This window comes from Phacochoerus africanus, chromosome 16 (assembly GCF_016906955.1).
Source record: "Phacochoerus africanus isolate WHEZ1 chromosome 16, ROS_Pafr_v1, whole genome shotgun sequence".
NCBI lineage: Eukaryota > Metazoa > Chordata > Mammalia > Artiodactyla > Suidae > Phacochoerus > Phacochoerus africanus.
The window spans coordinates 32,894,831-32,913,544 of record NC_062559.1 but is presented as its reverse complement, the minus strand read 5'-3'; the positions used below and the strand labels follow the sequence as shown (position 1 = coordinate 32,913,544).

The 18,714-nt window shown below is 38.5% G+C and overlaps 1 protein-coding gene across 1 annotated transcript in view; it reads right to left on the bottom strand.

Moving 5' to 3' along the window:
- TMEM168 (transmembrane protein 168) overlaps window positions 1-13,556 on the bottom strand; it is a 31,165-nt gene extending 17,609 nt beyond the window's left edge. Inside the window, 3 exon segments of the mRNA XM_047763389.1 lie at window positions 8,008-9,260; window positions 10,508-10,717; window positions 13,358-13,556. Of these exon segments, the coding sequence (XP_047619345.1) occupies window positions 8,008-9,135 (1,128 nt within the window). The 5' untranslated portion in view covers window positions 9,136-9,260; window positions 10,508-10,717; window positions 13,358-13,556.
- Window positions 13,557-18,714: the final 5,158 nt, after the last annotated feature.

Here is an 18,714-nt window from a genome sequence, read left to right as displayed (position 1 = left end):
ACATCAGCCATTTATAAAAAATAATCACTAAATAACATCACCAATACTTCTACCTACAATTTTACATAACTAGTGTTTCTCTGATCCAGGTAGCAATATAAGCAATATAAGAAACTAAGTAATTCACTGTGTTATAATTTATAGCAAGGGTCACAAAAGCTTTCAGGAGTTAGAAAAGCAAATATGTGAAGCAGCTGTAGAAGTAACAAGTAGTGGTAAGGATCGTAAAGGCAAATGCATTGCTACCTAAAAGTAAACAGTTCATTTTAAAAAAATGTTCTGGACAAATGAAAATGTGTCTACTCAATAATCTTACAGTCATGCCTGTTTATTGTGGTATGAGGACATAATTACAAGATTAAAAAAAAAGCAGAAACAAGGAAATACCATCCTTAAAAACAAACAACAAAAAACAAACAAACTCTGCACATTAATCCTTAAGTAGGATAGTTTTTAGAAGTAAGAATTAGAAATTCAGGTTTATAAATAGCCTTTTGTACAAGAGTGATCAGGAAATTTCATGACAGGGAAGAAAGTATATATCAAACAAAATTTATAAATATTAAGGAATTTGATATTCTACTTAAAGTGGGAACTAAATTTACCATGTAAATGGTAAAAGATTAGAATGCTGTACCATCAAAATATGTTCTTTTTGTTTTGTTAGTCAACCCATCTTTAAAACTTCTTATTAATTTGCTACCTATCGATTTTTCTTATTTCATACAGAAATGAGAATGAAAATTCTCATTCCTGAAAGCAGGCCTAGAAATATTTATTTTAAACTTGGATCTATTTATCTAAAGAGGTCAATTATAGAGACTAGCCTTTCTATATTCATATGTATAGAATACCAATGGTTATTACTGACTTCTGCATTAAAGAATCTTATTAAAGCTACAAGTACTAAGATTTTTGTTGTGAAATTAAAATACAGTTTCTACCATTAGAAAAGGGTATTAAACAGTTTATAACTTCACAGTGAACTGCCTAAACGATAAAGTTAATTTCTAATCAACCTGCAGATAACTCAAGTAGTAAGTCTAATTAATTTTTAAAAAGCAAATGTATCAGGAACAAAATCATTAAATACAACTACTTTTAGTGAGTTTAAAGAAACAATATTAAATATACTATCAAGATAACACACAGACAGAAGTGGACAGTTTAACTATACAAAAAATTTGCATTGTTAACTGACGGCAAGTATGTCCAAGGGAAGCCCAAATAAATTTTTGATGTTTTATCCATTCACTACATTCAGAAAGCTTCAATTTTACTGGCCTGCAACCCTTTATTCAAAACTTCAACCTAAAAGTCATTTATGACATTGGAGTATAACTTACAGTTTAAGCAACTCCCTATAACAAATGAGATCAACTTACTTGATCAAAACTAGTTAAGTATGGTACTTTTCTTCCTTTGCTTCTATAAATCACTCTAAGCTCACTATCAAACTTTAAGATATGGCTCAAATTTCGAAGCAGATATAAGCTGAACATAATAGCAGACTAATAAACAACTTTAATATCCACTGCATAAAAGTAGTTATTAGTTAATGTCTATTCAGCTGGGCTTTCAACTCATGGTCAAGATATTATTTTCATACCCTAAAAATTTCTCAGGTAATAGGAACAAAATCTGTTTACCTAACATTGGAATCTCATTGTTTTAAAAACCTAGCTCTTACATAAGAGATACGAATATTGCTTGTATAGAAATATTTCTGTCTGAGTCACCTTAAGTAAGCCAGGTTTAGGAAACATTATACATAGAAGTCTAACTAAGAAACAGAATATATAAATGTATGTTTTAAAGCAATATGTAAATGTGGATATTATGCTCTTCAACATAAGAAACCCATACTGAGAAATAGGCAACTTCCAAAACTTTGCTTAGTTCAAGAAATTTAAGAACATTAGAAAAGCTACTTTAGTTTTTAAAGCATGGATTTCCTTATGTAGCCAATAGGATGCAGAGGAAAGGACTCAAGCTTTGGAGTTAGACTTTGGTTCATTCCTAACTTAGCCACTTACCATCTGTGTGTACATGAACAAATTAAGCTTTTGAGTCCAAGTCTATAAAAGAGGGATATTTTACAAGCTTATTCCATAGATTAGAAATATGTCTAACAGTAAAATGGTAGTTTACAATGAAGCATTTTTAAATCAAAATGAGATATTATGAGCAGAATGACAAAATTTAAATGATGGTTAATTTTTTATATTGTCAACTGAAAGAAAAAATGTACTACATGAGAGTTGTCATTTGGGATAAAATGAGGATTACAGCCCAGAGGGCAGTATTTCAGCTGGCTCTGAGAAACTGCTCCAAACAGGTAGGGGGAAGGAAGGTCAGTATATATGCGATTTTGGTGAAGGGGATATACATGCAGTTAAGCACACATTTTGCAAAAGGTTGCTGCTAGTCATGAAGAGCTGACATTACCATGAAGGATTTTAGTGCTTTTCTAGATATGAGGTGTAAGAATTATGCTCATAAAAATGTGAAAATATCTTGAGACCTGTTCTACCAATTTTCCCAGAGCAGAGAGTACCTCACTCCTGATCTCCAACCTCGACTTTTTTCAGGGGTGTTGAAGGTCAGCAGCTTCAGCAGCTCATGATTTAATCCCTGTAGAGGGAGACGGCAAGTGCCAATCTCCAGTTGGCAGTGTAAGTGACTACAGCTATTTAGGAGACCTTGTTGTAGAGTGAAGACCTAAAATATGCATTAGAAAACAAATTTCTTTTTTTAGTAGCCTTAACTGAGATAGCAAATCAGAATTTTCTTTAGACCACAATCCTGATAAAGGTGAAACACTGTCATGGAAATCAAACTTGGACAGTCTATTGAACCTTACTTTTCCCCATGGGCAAAATAAAGAGTTTACATTAAATCTCTATGTGCATTTCCAACTCTAAAACAAGGACTTAAGAAAAGTGATTAGGAGTGAATGCCATGAAGGCAGACTGCCTGGATGCACACCAGCCATGTAGTCTCTCAAGCATGTTACTTCTCTACAAAATGAGAATAATAATGGTACCTATTTCAGAGTGTCATGAGGATTAAACACACAAAGTACACAGAATTGTACCTAAGACATCGAAAAACTAATAAATGTTAAGTCTTATTATTAAAATAAAAATCTCGTCATTAAATGTTTTAATTTTTAAAAGCTGGAAAGTCAGGGTAAAGAAAAAATTCACGTTCTTATTTCATGAATAAATATTCAGATCACTGTTGCTGTTTTAGGGGAAAAAAAAACATTTCATAGTGTTCTGGCAGAATGGATAAAAAATTAAAAAAAAGTATACCTTCAAGCTAACAAGACAGTGTCTTAGGAGTTCCTGTTGTGGCTCAGCAGGCTAAGAACCCAACTGGTTCCATGAGGATGTGAGTTCAATCCCCAGCCTTGCTCAGTGGATTAAGGATCTGTTGTTGCCATAAGCTGTGGCATAGGTTGCAGGTGCGGCTTGGGTCCTGTGTTGCTGTGGCTGTGGTGTAGGCCAGCAGCTGCAGTTCCAATTTGCCCCCTAGCCTGGGTACTTCCACATGCCATGCGTGTGGCCCTAAAAAGAAAAAAAAATAAAATAAAAAATAAAAATAAAAAGACTTAGTGTCTCCCAACTAATCTAAAATATCTCAAAACTTTAGGAAGACAAATGAAACAAAACCAAAAATTACGAAATGTGTACTTCTAGTTTTGGCAAAAGTTTTGAAAACTCCCTACTCCCCATGCTACGTGAAATAATAAGGCTGATTCAGCCATCTTGCTAGAAATGAAATCATGCAGTATCTGTGGATTCCCTCCCTTCCTTGGATGTGAGGTTGATCTTGTTCTGTCAAATCCAGTGATTACTATTGCTTCCCCTACAGAGAAATTAAATGTAATTATGTTTTTTTTTTGGTTTGAGTCAAAGGGGTCCTCCAAAAAGCTGTTGCATCAAAGCCCCAGGGAATCTGCAAATGACAGTGGGTGGCAAGGAAAGGCATATAAAATCTCAAATCAAAGATTTCAGAGAAAATCATTACACCTAAGAGGCAAGCTATGGGTATGCCTCCTTGGGTATTTAGACATTCTCCTCTCTTTTTATCCTTATGTGAATAGTCAAGTATCAATTTCAGAAAACCCTGTGGTTAAGAAATAAAACTAGCACCAAATGGCTATGGTACTGGGTAAGTACTTCTTATTGACTTATTTAAGGAAAAAAGTACTAAAGACAAAGCAAAAAGCATATTCAGTGAACATCATACAAACTGCAGGACACAACAGCTGTAATGTTGCATTTTAAAATTGAAATGCGATTATGAACAAAACACTACAGAAGTTAATGGTAAAATTCAAGCTTTTTAGTGTAAATAACTTGGAATGATAACAACTTACTCATTCTGAAAATGTTATTAAACTCAGTAAAACTAACAAAAACCAAAGCTATCCATGTGGGGTTAGCCAGAGATTCTTCTCAAATGAGGTCAAAGATTTCTTAGATATGACATCAAAAGATGATTCATATAAGAAAAAAAAAATTGATGAATTGTACTTTTTCCAGTGGGCATCCATACACTGAAGGATATTTTAATGGGACAATGGGGAAGATCAGTTTAACATTTTAGTATTACTCTTACAGAAATGTGAAACATGAATCTAGATTATATTATTAAAAAGCTAACCAGGGGAGTTACTGTTGTGGCTCAGCAGAAACAAATCTGACTAGAATCCATTAGGACACAGGTTCAATCCCTGGTCTCACTCAGTGGGTTAAGGATCCAGTGTTGCTATAAGCTGTGGTGTAGGTTGCAGGTGTGACTTGGATCTGGCATGGCTGTGGCATAGGCCAGTGGCTACAGCTCCAATTCAACCCTTAGCCTGGGAACCTCCATAGCCCATGGGTGTGGCCCTAAAAAGAGACAAAGAAAAAAAGAAAAAAAGCTAATCAGTATCAATATCATTTAGGAATGTTAAGCAAAAATTGGATCAAAGACATAATGCCTATACCACAGGCAGCAGTTACCAAATAGCAACTAATGCAGACAAAACTCTGGTAGATACACATTAGTCTTGAATAGGTAACTTAAAACCTTACCACTCAATGGGTGTACCTCTGACTAGGACTTTCCGCATCACCTTTAAGATTTCTGGAAATGCAGAGTTTCAGGATCTTCCCACAAATTACTTAATTCTAGTCTTCAGAATTTTAACAAGATCCCCACATGATTCCTATGCATACTAAAGTTTGAGAAGCACTGGTCTAAAACAGAAGTTGGCAAACTTAGAGCCAGAGAGTTAAAATGTAAGGCTTTGCAAGCCATTACATCTCTATTGTAACTATTCAACTATGTTGCTGATCATAATAATAAAAAGGTTGATATATTAAGAAGGTGTAACCGAAGAGGTATATACACACAGGAACAGAGCCCCAAAATGCATGAGGCAAGAAAATGACAGAATTGAAAGGAGAAATATACAATTTAGTAATTTTAGTGGAGATTTTCAATATCACTCTCTCAGAATTAGAAAATCAGCAAGCATATAGACACATGACCAACACCAACCAACCGAACTAGCTGATCTTTATATAGAACACTGTCATTCAACAACAGCAGAATACTCATTCTTTCCAAGTAAATATGATATTCAACTCCACAGTAAAACATGCTAGGCCACAAAAAAAAGGCTTAATAAAAGACTAAAATCATACAAACTATGTTCTCTGATTACATGGAATTAGAAATTAATAACATAAAGAAATGTGGGAAATCCTCCAAATATTACAATACCACACAACAAACTTGTAAATATTGCATAGGTCAAAGAAGAAATTTCAAGAGAAATTAGAAAATATCTTGTGAGACAGCACAGTTATTTGGAACAAAAAAGAGAACTCAGAAACTGATTTTGGACAAAAGTACCAAGGCAACTCAACAAGGGAAAGAATAGTCTTTTCAACGAATGGTTATTGGAATGATTAGAAAGCCAAATTAAAAAAAAAAAAAATCCTTACTTTATCCCAAACAAAAATTGACTCAATTACATACCTAAATGTAAAAGCAAAAAAATGATAAAACTACCAGAAGAAAAACTATGGGAGAAAAATCTCTGTGACCTAGGGTTGAGCAAAGATTTCTTAGATATGAACCTAAAAGCACAGTCCATAAAAGAAAAAGTTGATAAACTGGACTTCATAAAGCTAAGAACTTGTAAAAGCACCATGCCCAGGCACATCTCCTTTTCAAACACTCACATCTAGAAATCACTTTGCTGCAACTTGGGCAAAGCAGAGACATGCACCAAGCAAAATTCTTCTCCATTTTGCCCTGATGTACCCAAATTATATATAGCATTTGCCATGCTGAAAACATTTCCAAATCATGTATCTGATAAAATGCTTGTATTCAGAATATAAAAAGAACCCTTATAATTCAACTGTAAGACGAGTAACATAATTTAGATCAAAAAAAGATTTTCATAGATAACAAAGATAAGTGAATGACTAATACACGTATTAAAAGATGTTCAACATCGTTAATCATTAGAGACATGCAAATTAAAACCACAGTAAGATACCACTCCACGCCTAAATTGAGAGGCATTCTCAAGTAGATAAACTTTAAGAAAGAGTAGAGTGGAAGGTGAGAATCTAGAAACTGATCGACTTAAAATTATCTTCGCTGATATATCCACTGGAAAGCTCCTGTGTACCTCCAGTGGTACACAAACCATGTTTGAAGACCACTTATATAAGAAAACCAGAAATTGGTGACTTTCAAAATACTTAGTTAGTAGGATTTGACGATCTGGAAAGGTATGGAGCATGAATGAGGATTATCTGGAAATGAAAAAAAGCACAGCTGGGAAAGGAGCTAACAGGAAGGAGCGAGGTGAGGAAGAGGAAAGAGAACCCTTGGTAAAGAGTTTCCAACTTCATCCATCATCATCATTCTGACAGTACCTACCAGAGGCAAGCACAGTACATACTTAGGCAACAACCCATGATGTCTTTTTTTTAAATCATCTGGTTGATTCCCACACAGGCTCCATGCCTAGCCCACAAAAAAAGCTCCATGCCCAGGCACATCTCCTTTTCAAACACTCACATCTAGAAATCACTTTGCTGCAACTTGGGCAAAGCAGAGACATGCACCAAGCAAAATTCTTCTCCATTTTGCCCTGATGTACCCAAATTATATATAGCATTTGCCATGCTGTAAATAATAATTGTTTACATGCATGTCTTTTTTGCTTCCCATTAGAGATTGTGCCTTCTTTAATGACAGACATTTTATTATTCATCTTGAGATCTTCAGCATCTGAACAATACCTGATACACAGTATAGTCAATAAATGCTCAGAGAATGGAATATAAACTACAAACTCCAACCATAGTATCTGAAAGTCTTTGTCTATAAAAGACTTTATAAAAAACATATTGTGAGCAGCAAATACATTGTAAAAGTTATTTTCTTATCTTAGGAGAGGCTCTAATCTGTAATTAAGAACCTGATTTGTTATTATATATCTAATCACCTTTTATATAAAATCTGAGGAGATGGCTGTATGAAAGACATACAGCGAGAAGACCGATGACTAGATAGAAGCTAGGTAACCTAGTTCTGACTAGTACCAGTGACCCTGGCTTTCAATCTCCTCGTGTAAAATTAAAGTGCAATCTCTAAGAACTCTTCAAATGTTAATATTCTAAGGATCTTTAATCTATGACCATTTCATTAATGAATAATCAGAAGGTAGGCATGTCACATGCTGGGTAATCCCAACATTTTGGTATCTCTTGCTAGAGATCAAATGAAATTATCCTGTCAATATTCATATTCATTAAGTACTTCAATTCCAGGAACGACATTAAATAAGTGCCAAAAAAAACAAAAAAACAAAAAAACTTCTGAAATCAGGAACATCAATCTTCCATTTCTAATAATTCAACCACTGAAGCAAGCATTTAATCACATATCATATACATTCACATAATAAACAAACTATAAGCTTACCTGCCAGGAAACTGCTCCCAAAATTGCTGTTGCAAGAAGACTGAAAAAAACTAACTGCTCTGAAATTAAGCAAAAATGACGCATCCCTTTGGATGCCATGATTCTGTCGAGGCTATTATTATCTATCCTATGGGTAAAATATACTTTATGGCAGTCATTTAATTTCGTGTGGAATCCCCAAAGAGTTAAAAGAAAAATAATATGGCAAATCATCCAGAAAATTCCAAAAATGGAAAAGCCTGGTATTACAAAATACCAGAGATGAGTGTCTCTAAGTTTAAATGCTGAGAGAATAAAAAATGTAAGCTCAATCATCCCAGTGAAAACAACTGAAAGTCTTCTGCAAATTCTTCCACGGTACAAAAAGGGTTTCCACCTTTCAGTGACTGAAAGTCCGCTAAAATAAATGTCAACAAAAGGATCAGTTATCAGGCAAATAAAAAAACATGCAAAAGCAACTGGATTTTTGGGAGTTTCCAATGAAGAGAAAAACAACAAGACTGAAAAAATAACTAAGTTTGGAATAGCTAGAAAAGACTTCATTCTCAGGTCAATAATCAGCATGGCCAAAGCTACAACAAGTAAAATGACACTCAGAGACTTTTCCACCAACATCGTTGTGCTGGCAATGGCAAAGCCAACAAGTTCCAGAAATTCAACTGTGGTTAGTAAGGTGGGTCGATGACGGACATAACCAGAAATTCTCTCCACCAAAGAGCAGAGTATCCTTAATACTATGGATGTTAGAAGCAAATATTTGGTTGATTCTTCTTTCACATCATTTTTAAAGGACGAATTATCAAGAAAACATAAAAGGCCAAGCAAGAATCCAAACCAAAGATTGGAGAGACTTAAACTTGCTGCTTCCATTGAAAAGTAATAATAGAGTATGCTGGCAATTCCAAGAACAAAAAGACCAAGAATAAAAATGACCAAAATTAAAGAATTTGCTATTTTTTCCCATCTTACATAAAGACCTAGGCATATAGCAACCAGTAAATTGATTCTGGCTAAATAGCCAAGATAACGCACTGAAGAATGCATGTTTACTTCTTTGTTTACTTCTCCCAGTCTTGTCATTGCTAAATAGAGACAATGACTAAAGCAATAACGCAGTGATTTACACATTAATCTGTTAATTTGGGCTTTCTCCCCACTTTACAAAAATTAACTGCTTGTATTTCATCCAGCAAATCCAATGTATCTGAACTCCTATTTCAGCATTTTCTTGGGTGGGATTTGTTTATAGCGATCTAAAAAGAAGAAAAAATATTTCATTGTTAATTTTATGTAATTTACCTTTCACATATGTCTTCCTTATACAAAATAATGAATAAGTGAGAAATAAGGTTTGTTCTGATTTGCATGTACCTTAATGGTAACTATCTCTGTCTCTGGCTTAAAAACTCTGCAGTTTAGCTAAACAAAATGGAGGTGCTTTCTACGATCATACACTAGGATTTTATGACTGAGTATCAATGAAAGTGTTCCTCCAGAGATAGTGAGGGACTCACCTAATCCATTTTAATTCCAATTATCTGGTTTTTCAGTAACAGGGAAAGATGGGATATTCAAGTTAGCGGAGCTGTAGCTGATGAGTTTATCACAATAGAAAGCTATTCAACGCTTAAATGAAATGAGGGACTTCATCATCACTTCTAATTTGTAAAGCATCAGTATCCAATAATAGCACCATTACTTCCTGCCCAAAATCCCATACATCTTTTTACAAGTCACTTCTAAAATGCTATAAAATCTTAGTCTTACCATTGTTTAATAAATTTACTAGAAGTTTAACTGTATTAGAGTTAGCCATTAAGGTTGATCTATTAATTCTCCATGAACTTTTATCTCTACTAAATTACTTTGACGATCAAACCTACTTCCTAAATCTAAATACAATCTCTGCAGCAAACCAATTCTGGATGTTTCTAGTCAAAACTGTAAAGCTGGAATGCAGACCAGTATTTATTATAAAGTAAATTAAAAACTATAACTTTAACTTTTAAAAAGTTACCACAACAATTATTTGTTAAAGGACCCAGATAATTATTTCAACCTTAAGTGCCCTTTCAAGTTGCAATTCAAACATGACAGTCAAAAAACAATTTCAATATACTGTGTAATTCTTCAAATTTTCTAGTGTGCTATTTCAGAAGAAATGATCCATGCAAAAGCTCATGGTTACACTGAATATCCATAGAGAACTATCAGATAAAAACTCAGAAAGTAACTGGTTGTGATTAGCTTATTTATACTTTCTAATAGCAGGACACTAAAAGACAGACCCAACAGAAACATGAGATAACCTGAAATTAACCCTTAATTACCTATTTGGCTGGAGAAAAATGGCCCTGGGTGACAACTTTAGGGTCTCTGAGAGGTTCCAAGTATTATTACTAATTTTACATGTTCAGAAAGTATATTTTTTATAGCTGTTTATTAACTAACTTGGAATGCTAATTTTCCTCAATTACATTTTCATTCAATCATCTCTTACCTGAGGATACCACACACCACTGAAGAAAATACCTTCCTTCGGTATATTTAGGTTTTATCTTTTCACTTACATAGAAGAAACTGATAGTATCTAGGGTGCACTGCATTTTTTAAAACATCACTTCTATGGGTTATATAATCATTCAACAAATATGTTGGAATATATATCCTCAAAGAGTTGATAGTACAGTTTGGCTCAGATGACTGAACACTGTTGGAGAAAACACACAAACACACCCCTGGCTTAATGCTTGCCACTTAATTCATGAGACATACTTCTGTGATTCTCTGGTCAACATTCTCTTATTCTCTGTGACTGTCCAAACATCTCTTACCTATCCTCAAATCTTTGACACCCACTTCCCACCAAATTCTCACCAGATGACTTTGCCTCCAATGGAGTCATCAAAAGGGGGGGTTACTTGAGTTTTCAACACTACAAACCCACCTCTTAATACATCTCCTGATTCAAGGAAAGAAAAGCGTCCCTTCCCTAAGGCTAACTCTTTTTTATTTTTTTTGCTTTTTAGGGCTATACCCAATGGCATATGGAAGTTCCAGGCTCGGGGTCGAATTGGAGCTACGGGTGCCAGCCTACACCACAGCCAGAGCAACACGGTATCTGAGCCTTGTCTTCAACCTACACACACACAGAGCTCACAGCAATGCTGGATCCTTAACCCACTGAATGAGGCCAGGGATCGACCCTGCATCCTCATGAATCCTAGTTGGGTTCGTTAACTGCAGAGCCATGAAGGGAACTCCAAAGGCTAACTCTATGCCATAGGCATATCTCTTCCCCTCTGCCTCTTCCAGAACTTCACACTCTTCCAACTTTCATTCTTCTCTTACCCATTAGCACTTAAACAATTACAAAGCTCTTTTTAAAAACTATACCCAAAAACACAGAAACAGCAAAACTAAAACAATCCTCACTAATCCTCATCTTCTCTTCCAGGTTTAATCCTCTGACCTCTTGACAGCCAATATCTGATGGCTTTACTTCTCATACCAAACCAACTAAACCAGGGTTTTAAACCACACAACAACAAACTGCCCTGCCAAGTTCTTAAATAACCTGTAAATTCCTAAATCCAGTGGGTACTTTCCACTTACTATCCTGCACATTTTTCAAACAACCTCTGACATTTTTGACTCCTCTCACCTTCTGAAACCTGCTCTTTCTTTAGCTTCCAAAGACCAGTCTCCAGATTTCTTTCCCTAACTCAGTGGTCTCTCCTTCTCCATCACCTCACAGGTTCTTCATTCTGAATCTATCCTTAGGATGTTCAATCCAAAGCCCAGGCTTTTCTCACTATACACTTAGTAACTGCCAGAGTCTGTTTTATAAAATCCTCTATCCTACTCCAACCCTCCTCTCCTTCCCCACCTACATTTAATTCTCACCAAGTCCTGTCCACTCGTCTTCCTACACACCTCCTAGATGTTTCAACTTCTTTCCATTACCAGGGTCACAATCCCAATTTTGGCCGTCATCATCTCATGCTTGAATGTCTTCCTGTATTCACTCTTGCCCTTCTCCAAGAAATATCCTTTTTTATAACAATTTGTCACATCATTCTGCTACATAAAACCCTTCAACCGCTTCTCATCACTCTAAGCAAAAAAGTCTAAACTTAAAATGCCTTATAAGGCTCTCCTTGTTGGATGTGAATAACTCTCCTGCCTCGTTTCTTTTCTTTTTTTTTTTATAATGATTTTTATTTTTTCCATTATAGCTGACCTTCCTTATTTCTTAACACTTTTCTTCTTGAACTCTGTATTACAGCCATACTGACCTTTCAGTTGTGAACTGCACGAATGCTATTCCCCTCCAGGTGCACTCCTTTCCCTCCTCCTGGCCCCACCCCATTCCTCACACCTGGCTCTTTGCTCCCTTCAAGTCTCCGCGTAAACCATTTTCTTAGGGCGATCACCCTAAACCCATTTATTTGATCCCTGTACTTGGTCTCTGAAAGTCTGTCTTCAATATTGTACATCCACTGTTAAGCAGAAAGTTTGGTACCAAGTATCTGTTGAAGAAATAGGGACCTATACAGAAATAACTATTTCATAACAGTGCCAGCTATAGAACACATATTAATAAGCAGAGAATAAACAAGTTGTCTAATACCCCACAGTTAAGAAGTAACAGAGCTAAGGGAGGTTCCATCAATGCTTGGTTTCTCTGTCCGCCTTACTCCAGCCTTCACTTAACTCATCCAACTTCCCCCAAACCAACAAGTTCTCTTTCTGTCCTACTTCGGGAGAAGGGTTTACTGAGTACGAGACACACTCTATCACGTGCAACATTTTTTGACTCTGAAATGATTTCCGTCCCATCTATGCGGAGTGCCGAAAGCTGAAAGAAGCTACTGTGCACGGAGTCGAGGAACTCCAGTGCTTTTCTTCTATGAATTCATGATAACTCCTCTTTGGACTCATCTCAGACAAGAAGAATGGCTCCGTGAACATTAAATTCCTCAGCAATAGGGCAGCAACTGCAATTCTTCTTCCATTCTGCCTCTTCCTAACAAGATGTGGAAGGCCCAAGGAGGAGCCTGGCTGTCTTCTACTTTGGGAGAAGGCAACCACAACTGGGCGCTCAGCTGACTGGGGAACCACTCGCAGCTAACGAGAGGCGCCCAGCCTTCCATTCTCCACCCCTCACCATCGACATCTCCTCGGGCCCGCATCCCTATCCCCGCCTCGGGAGGCCGGCTGGGCGGAGCTTGGGACCTGCACCACGCGGAGCCCTGGGCAGTATCTGTGCCCAGGTCTCGCCAACCGGCCGATGACCCCCTTGGGCCCCCTTCCTGACTCGACCGCCGCCGCCAACACTCTCTCCTACCTCGGAGTCGTCTCTGGGGCCAACACGGAAAAGGGAGAGATTTAGGGCTGAGCCCGCTACTCGGAGCAGGGATGCGACACGCCAGGGGAGGCGAGGGCCCGAGGTTGCACGTTCTAGCACAGGCCCCTCTCGTCGGAAACTTTCTCCATGACCGGCCCGGCCACGGCCGCCATGTTTCCGCCGCCGAAACCGCGACGGTACGGAACGCCGCCGGGGTCAAGCCGCGCGACGCGCTTCCTCCCGGAGACCCGGCCCAGGCCCGGCCCCCTCCCCGCCCCCGCCGCGGACCCAGGGGCGCGGGACGCTGAGCGAACGCTTCTGGCCTTACCTACGGCGCCAGCTGAGCCGGTCCTCCGTGCCCTGGCGAGACCTGAAATCCGCGGGGAAGCGGGAGCTGGAAAACCGCAAACGATCCGGCCGACCGTGTCCATCAAGCATCTAGGCCGCCGCCTCGGGCTGGACCGAAACTGGGACAGGACGGGCGGGCTACCTGAGTACTGTAAATACTGCAGGAGGCGTTGCTGCTCTTTAATATGTATCGCATAATCTATGCCTTTGTGTCCGCGGTCTGGCTAAAGCTCAAGCTCCTTAGGCTCTCCTTCAGAGCCCTTCACGCCTCCTTTTCTTATTAAGACTCCCTTTAATACACCTCCCGGTCTTGACTCCACCGCGCCCTGACTTTTACCCACTCACTGGCCCGGCTTCCTGAAGGTCCTTCAGATGCCGGGGGTGATTCTCGTTTGTATCTAAACGTACCGAATGAAAGTCAGGGGATGTTTTTGGGAAGCAGCGTTTCACAGCAGCTGTGGAGCTGATGGTCTTGGGATTTGAAACGCAGTTTCTCCACTTTCTAAGGGCGACCAAAATTTCTCCATCTAAAAAATAGTAATGAAACCTTGCTTGCAAAGTTGTGAATATTTGGTGACACACTTTTTTTTGTTTTGTTTTTCTGGCATCATTAAAAAGTATGAATTCTCCCTCCCTCTCCAAGAAGCCCTTTCCTGCCTGCCAGCCCTCTGTTCCCACTATCATTTCCTACTATTTATAGCATTTAGGAGGTCAGTCTCTCTGAACTCCAGTCTCTGCATATGAAATAGAATGCTAATACTGCCTTACAGAGTTGTGCAGGGATTAAATGATATGATGAATGTAAAAGTTGCCATATAACGTTTACATAGCTTAACCCCTTTGGCATAAAGCTCAAAATCTTTATACAAGTACAGACAAATTGCTGTGTCTTCTACTTCCTTTTTACCTCTAGCTTAACTTGACCTCTCACCACATTTCCCCAACTCTGTGCACTCCAGCCTGTTTCAGTTTCTCCAGCTGCAAGGACATGTCCAGTTTTGCTTACCATTAAGTTGGCCTAGCATAGTGCCTGACATATAGTTGGCACTTAAACCTTCGTTTAAAAATAAAAAGCACAATAGGTCCCCAACAATCACTGGTTCTCTTCTTCCACTTATTTTCTATTAGTGTTGTCTATATTCTTATCCTATTTCCTCTAGTATGAATTTTTTAATTTTTCAGTTAATAAATGTTGGGGGGTTGGGGTGGGCAGCACATTTATAGTGATAAAGCGCTCTCAGATGCAAATTCCTCATATGCAAATGAAAAGTTTGTGTTTGAATCTCTCCAGACCCCCAACTCACAATTCAATCAGTACCCAACTCCCAAATCTGTAACTCTAGCTCTCTGGGGAATAGTGTCACATTTCCACCCCACCTGCTAGATGTTTCTACTTGAATATATTGTCATTCATTTCTAATTCAACTTGCCTTTAATGGACATTTATCTACTTATTTTCTGCATTCCACCACTTGGGAATTCTACACACGCACCCCCCCCCCAACCTTAGGAGTCTAGTAGCTGAAACTGAAATGCCAAATACTTACTCAGTTAATCATGTGCACCAGCTGGCAGCTATTGACTCAAAAAAGCAGGCACGAAACTCCACTCCCTGAGTAACTGCTGGACTGTAGCAAGGTAATCTCCTGGGGCAGTAGTGAGAGTGGCTCTAGCAGAGGCATTCAGTATGAGTGGTCATTGATTCAAGATGCCTGTGCGTGGTGAGGGCAACCCCAGAGCTTTCTCCCATCAGTTCTGTTATCTGTTATTAGTTGTAGGCTTGGCCATGCAGGCCCAAGCCTCAAGCTCCAACAGTCTTTGAGCTACCGGATATTTTCTAATCAACTTATTTCCCATTTAAATCAGCCATAGCTATTTTCTGTTCCTTACCACAAAGACCCCTCATTGAAAAAGCTTTTTGTGTTCCTCAAACATGATATCCTCTGCCGTGTGACCTTTAAACCATTTTCAATGCTTGTTATCTTGTTGGTATATTTTAGAATACTTAAGTGAGATGTGTATATGTTTCACAGTTAACTTTCATCTGCACACTCTAGGGTAGGTAATTAGCATTTGAAAGACATTAATCAGGAATCGTCACTACAGAGCTGGATGCACAAGTGCACTAGGGGTATATTAATTAGCATAAAAGATCAGAATTTTTCATTGTGGAAATAACTGGTGATCACTATAAATGTCTGGCTAGAATATTGAAGAGGCACTTCTGTCCTTGAATAAATATAATATATCTGCTGGGTCTAGTAGACTGACTCCTATCAAGAAACTAGACTGCTGTTTAGTACTCTGTCACAAAATATTATTTGTGTACTTTTTTTTTTTTTTTGTGCCTGCTTCTTGATTAGCATTACGTCAGAGACTTGATTTCAATCTAGGACACTACCTAGTACCAAGGGAAGAGATGGGTAGTGCTCATCAATCCTTAGTTGTTGAAGCCTACCAGTATTTACTAAAAGGACCTGACAAATGTAAAGGCCAAATGTTTATTTTCATTCACTGTATTTCTTAGATTTGTGATTTCCTGTCAACTTCCATTGTTTCTACCCTAGTTGAGGTCCTGACCCTGAATTACATCAGAAACTTCTATACTGGTCATCCGGATGTCAGCCTCACCCCAGCCTAATCTATCAGATGGGACCCCGACTGATATACTCAGGGTACCACTCTGTGACTCTGTGTCACTACTTGGATTCAAATCAACAACTTCTACAAACTAGAGAATAAAGTCTACAGGCCCTCCAGGGTATGATCTAACTCCTCCCACCACCGCCTTTGCCTGGTGCATTTCTCTTAAAATTAGAAGTATTAGGGTCAGTTCCTGACAACTGGTGCATAGACAGCCAAACACCTGGATATAAAACAGCCACCTGGGAACCATCTCAGTGACAGATTTCAAGCTGCAGTTATTGACAGTGTAATGCTCCTAAGAGCTGTACCCTCCATTCTTCAACACTTGCTTCAAAGTCTGGGTGCTCCAGGCCAGGAATTTCACCAGAGGACTTATTTCAGACTAAGAACACCTGTTGAAAATATAATCATGGAGTTCCCCCTGTGGTGCAGTGGATTAAAAACCTGACTGAAGCAGCTCAGGTTGCTGCAGAGGCATGGGTTCCATCCCTGGCCTGGGACAGTGGATTAAAAGATCTGGTGTTACTGCAGCTGCAGCTTAGATTGAAGCTGTACCTGGCCTGGAGAAATTCCATATGCCATGGGTGTGGCCATTTTAAATACATATATATATATATATACACAAACAATCATGATAAAAAAAAACCAGGGAAAGGATGAAGGGGCAGCACCTGTGGCAAGAGAAATGGATGATTGATTTCAGTCCTCCATGGCAGGGGGTCACAGATGACTTCTACATTATCTCTTTCTAAACTCTCTCTTGTTTTCCTCCTACTTCTTTCCATTTTTCAGCCCACGTTCTCCATAGATGATCTGCTGGGTCAGATTCCTTGATATTTCTGCATAATACTTTGAGAATACAAAATGCTTTTACCTATATCATATAATCTATACAAAAAGACATCGATGTAAATATTTTCATCACCATTTTACACGTAAAGTAACCAAGGGTTGAGAACTACTGAGTTACTCCTTCTACTAGTGCAGTGGTTCTCCAAGTGTGGGCCCTAGTGCAGACACATCAGCGTCACCTGGGAACTAGTTAGAAATGCAGCTTCTCAGGCCCTACCTCCACATCTGCTAAATCCGAAACTCAAAGTGTAGAGCCCAGATTTTAGGATTAAATTCATATGTGTGTGTCAGAAAACTTCATAACTGTTGCTTAACGGCAGTTATTGCCCTCTCATGTAAAAGCAATCTGGAGTTAGGGGTTCCAGACCAGGTTTGGAGCTCCTTGGTGTTAGAGATCCTGATTCCTTCTGTCTCGCTGTCCGTTCACTCAGGCCATGGCTTCCTCCTCAGAGTCAGAGACGGCTGCTCAGTTTTTAGCTGTCACTTCTGAATTCCCGTCAACAGAAAGGAAGACAGACAAGAGGCAAAAGTTCTCCCTGCACCCTTACTTTAATGACACTTCTTGGAAGCTGTATCAGCCACTTCACATTGACTAGCATTTAGCATTTATGGAGTCTGGAAAATGTGGTGGGGTCTTGGCTGTCCATATGCCCATCTAAAAATCAGAGTTCTCTTTCCGAGAAAGAAGGGAGAATAAATAAGGGACAATAAGCCATTTTTTCCAGAGTTTTACTAACTCTGCTTTTTTCCTACCTACCAAATCCTTAAGTGAAGTACTAAGCATTACTGTTTGAACCATTTTTGCTTTGGTATTGTAGTGATGCACCTTATTTCATTAGCTTTTCTACAGGATTAGTGATGGCAGATCTTTGATCATTTGGCTGAACCATGATTAGTTAACCTTTTCTTTAATTTTAAAAATTAGGATGTTTTTGATTCCTGCTATTGAGAAATACTACATTGATGAGCACTTCAGCTCATTGCACTTGTGATATATTACATTTCTGATTATCATTTGGGATAGATTCCTAGATAGGTTAAAGAACATGAACATTTTTAAAGGTCTTAATTCATACTGCTGATTTTCATGCCAGAAAGGAACCATCCTTTTTGTGCTCACACTGTCAGTGAACTGCATTTTTAGAAAGAGAAAATTTGGTCTTTTTAAGTTTTTTGCTAATGTTCCTCTAACATTTTGAAAATTAACGCAGTACTCTCTTCTTACAATCTAAAGATGCCAATGAAAAGTTGGATAGCAATTTGATTCCCATTCCTTTGTAGGTAAACTGTCTTTTCTCTTACTTAAAAAAAATTGCCGGGAGTTCCCGTTGTGGCTCAGTGGTTAACGAATCCGACTAGGAACCATGAGGTTGCGGGTTTGATCCCTGGCCTCACTCAGTGGGTTAAGGATCTGGCGTTGCCGTGAGTGGTGGTGAAGTCCAAGACGCGGCTCAGATCCTGCATTGCTGTGGCTCTGGTGTAGGCTGGTGGCTGCAGCTCTGATTGGACCC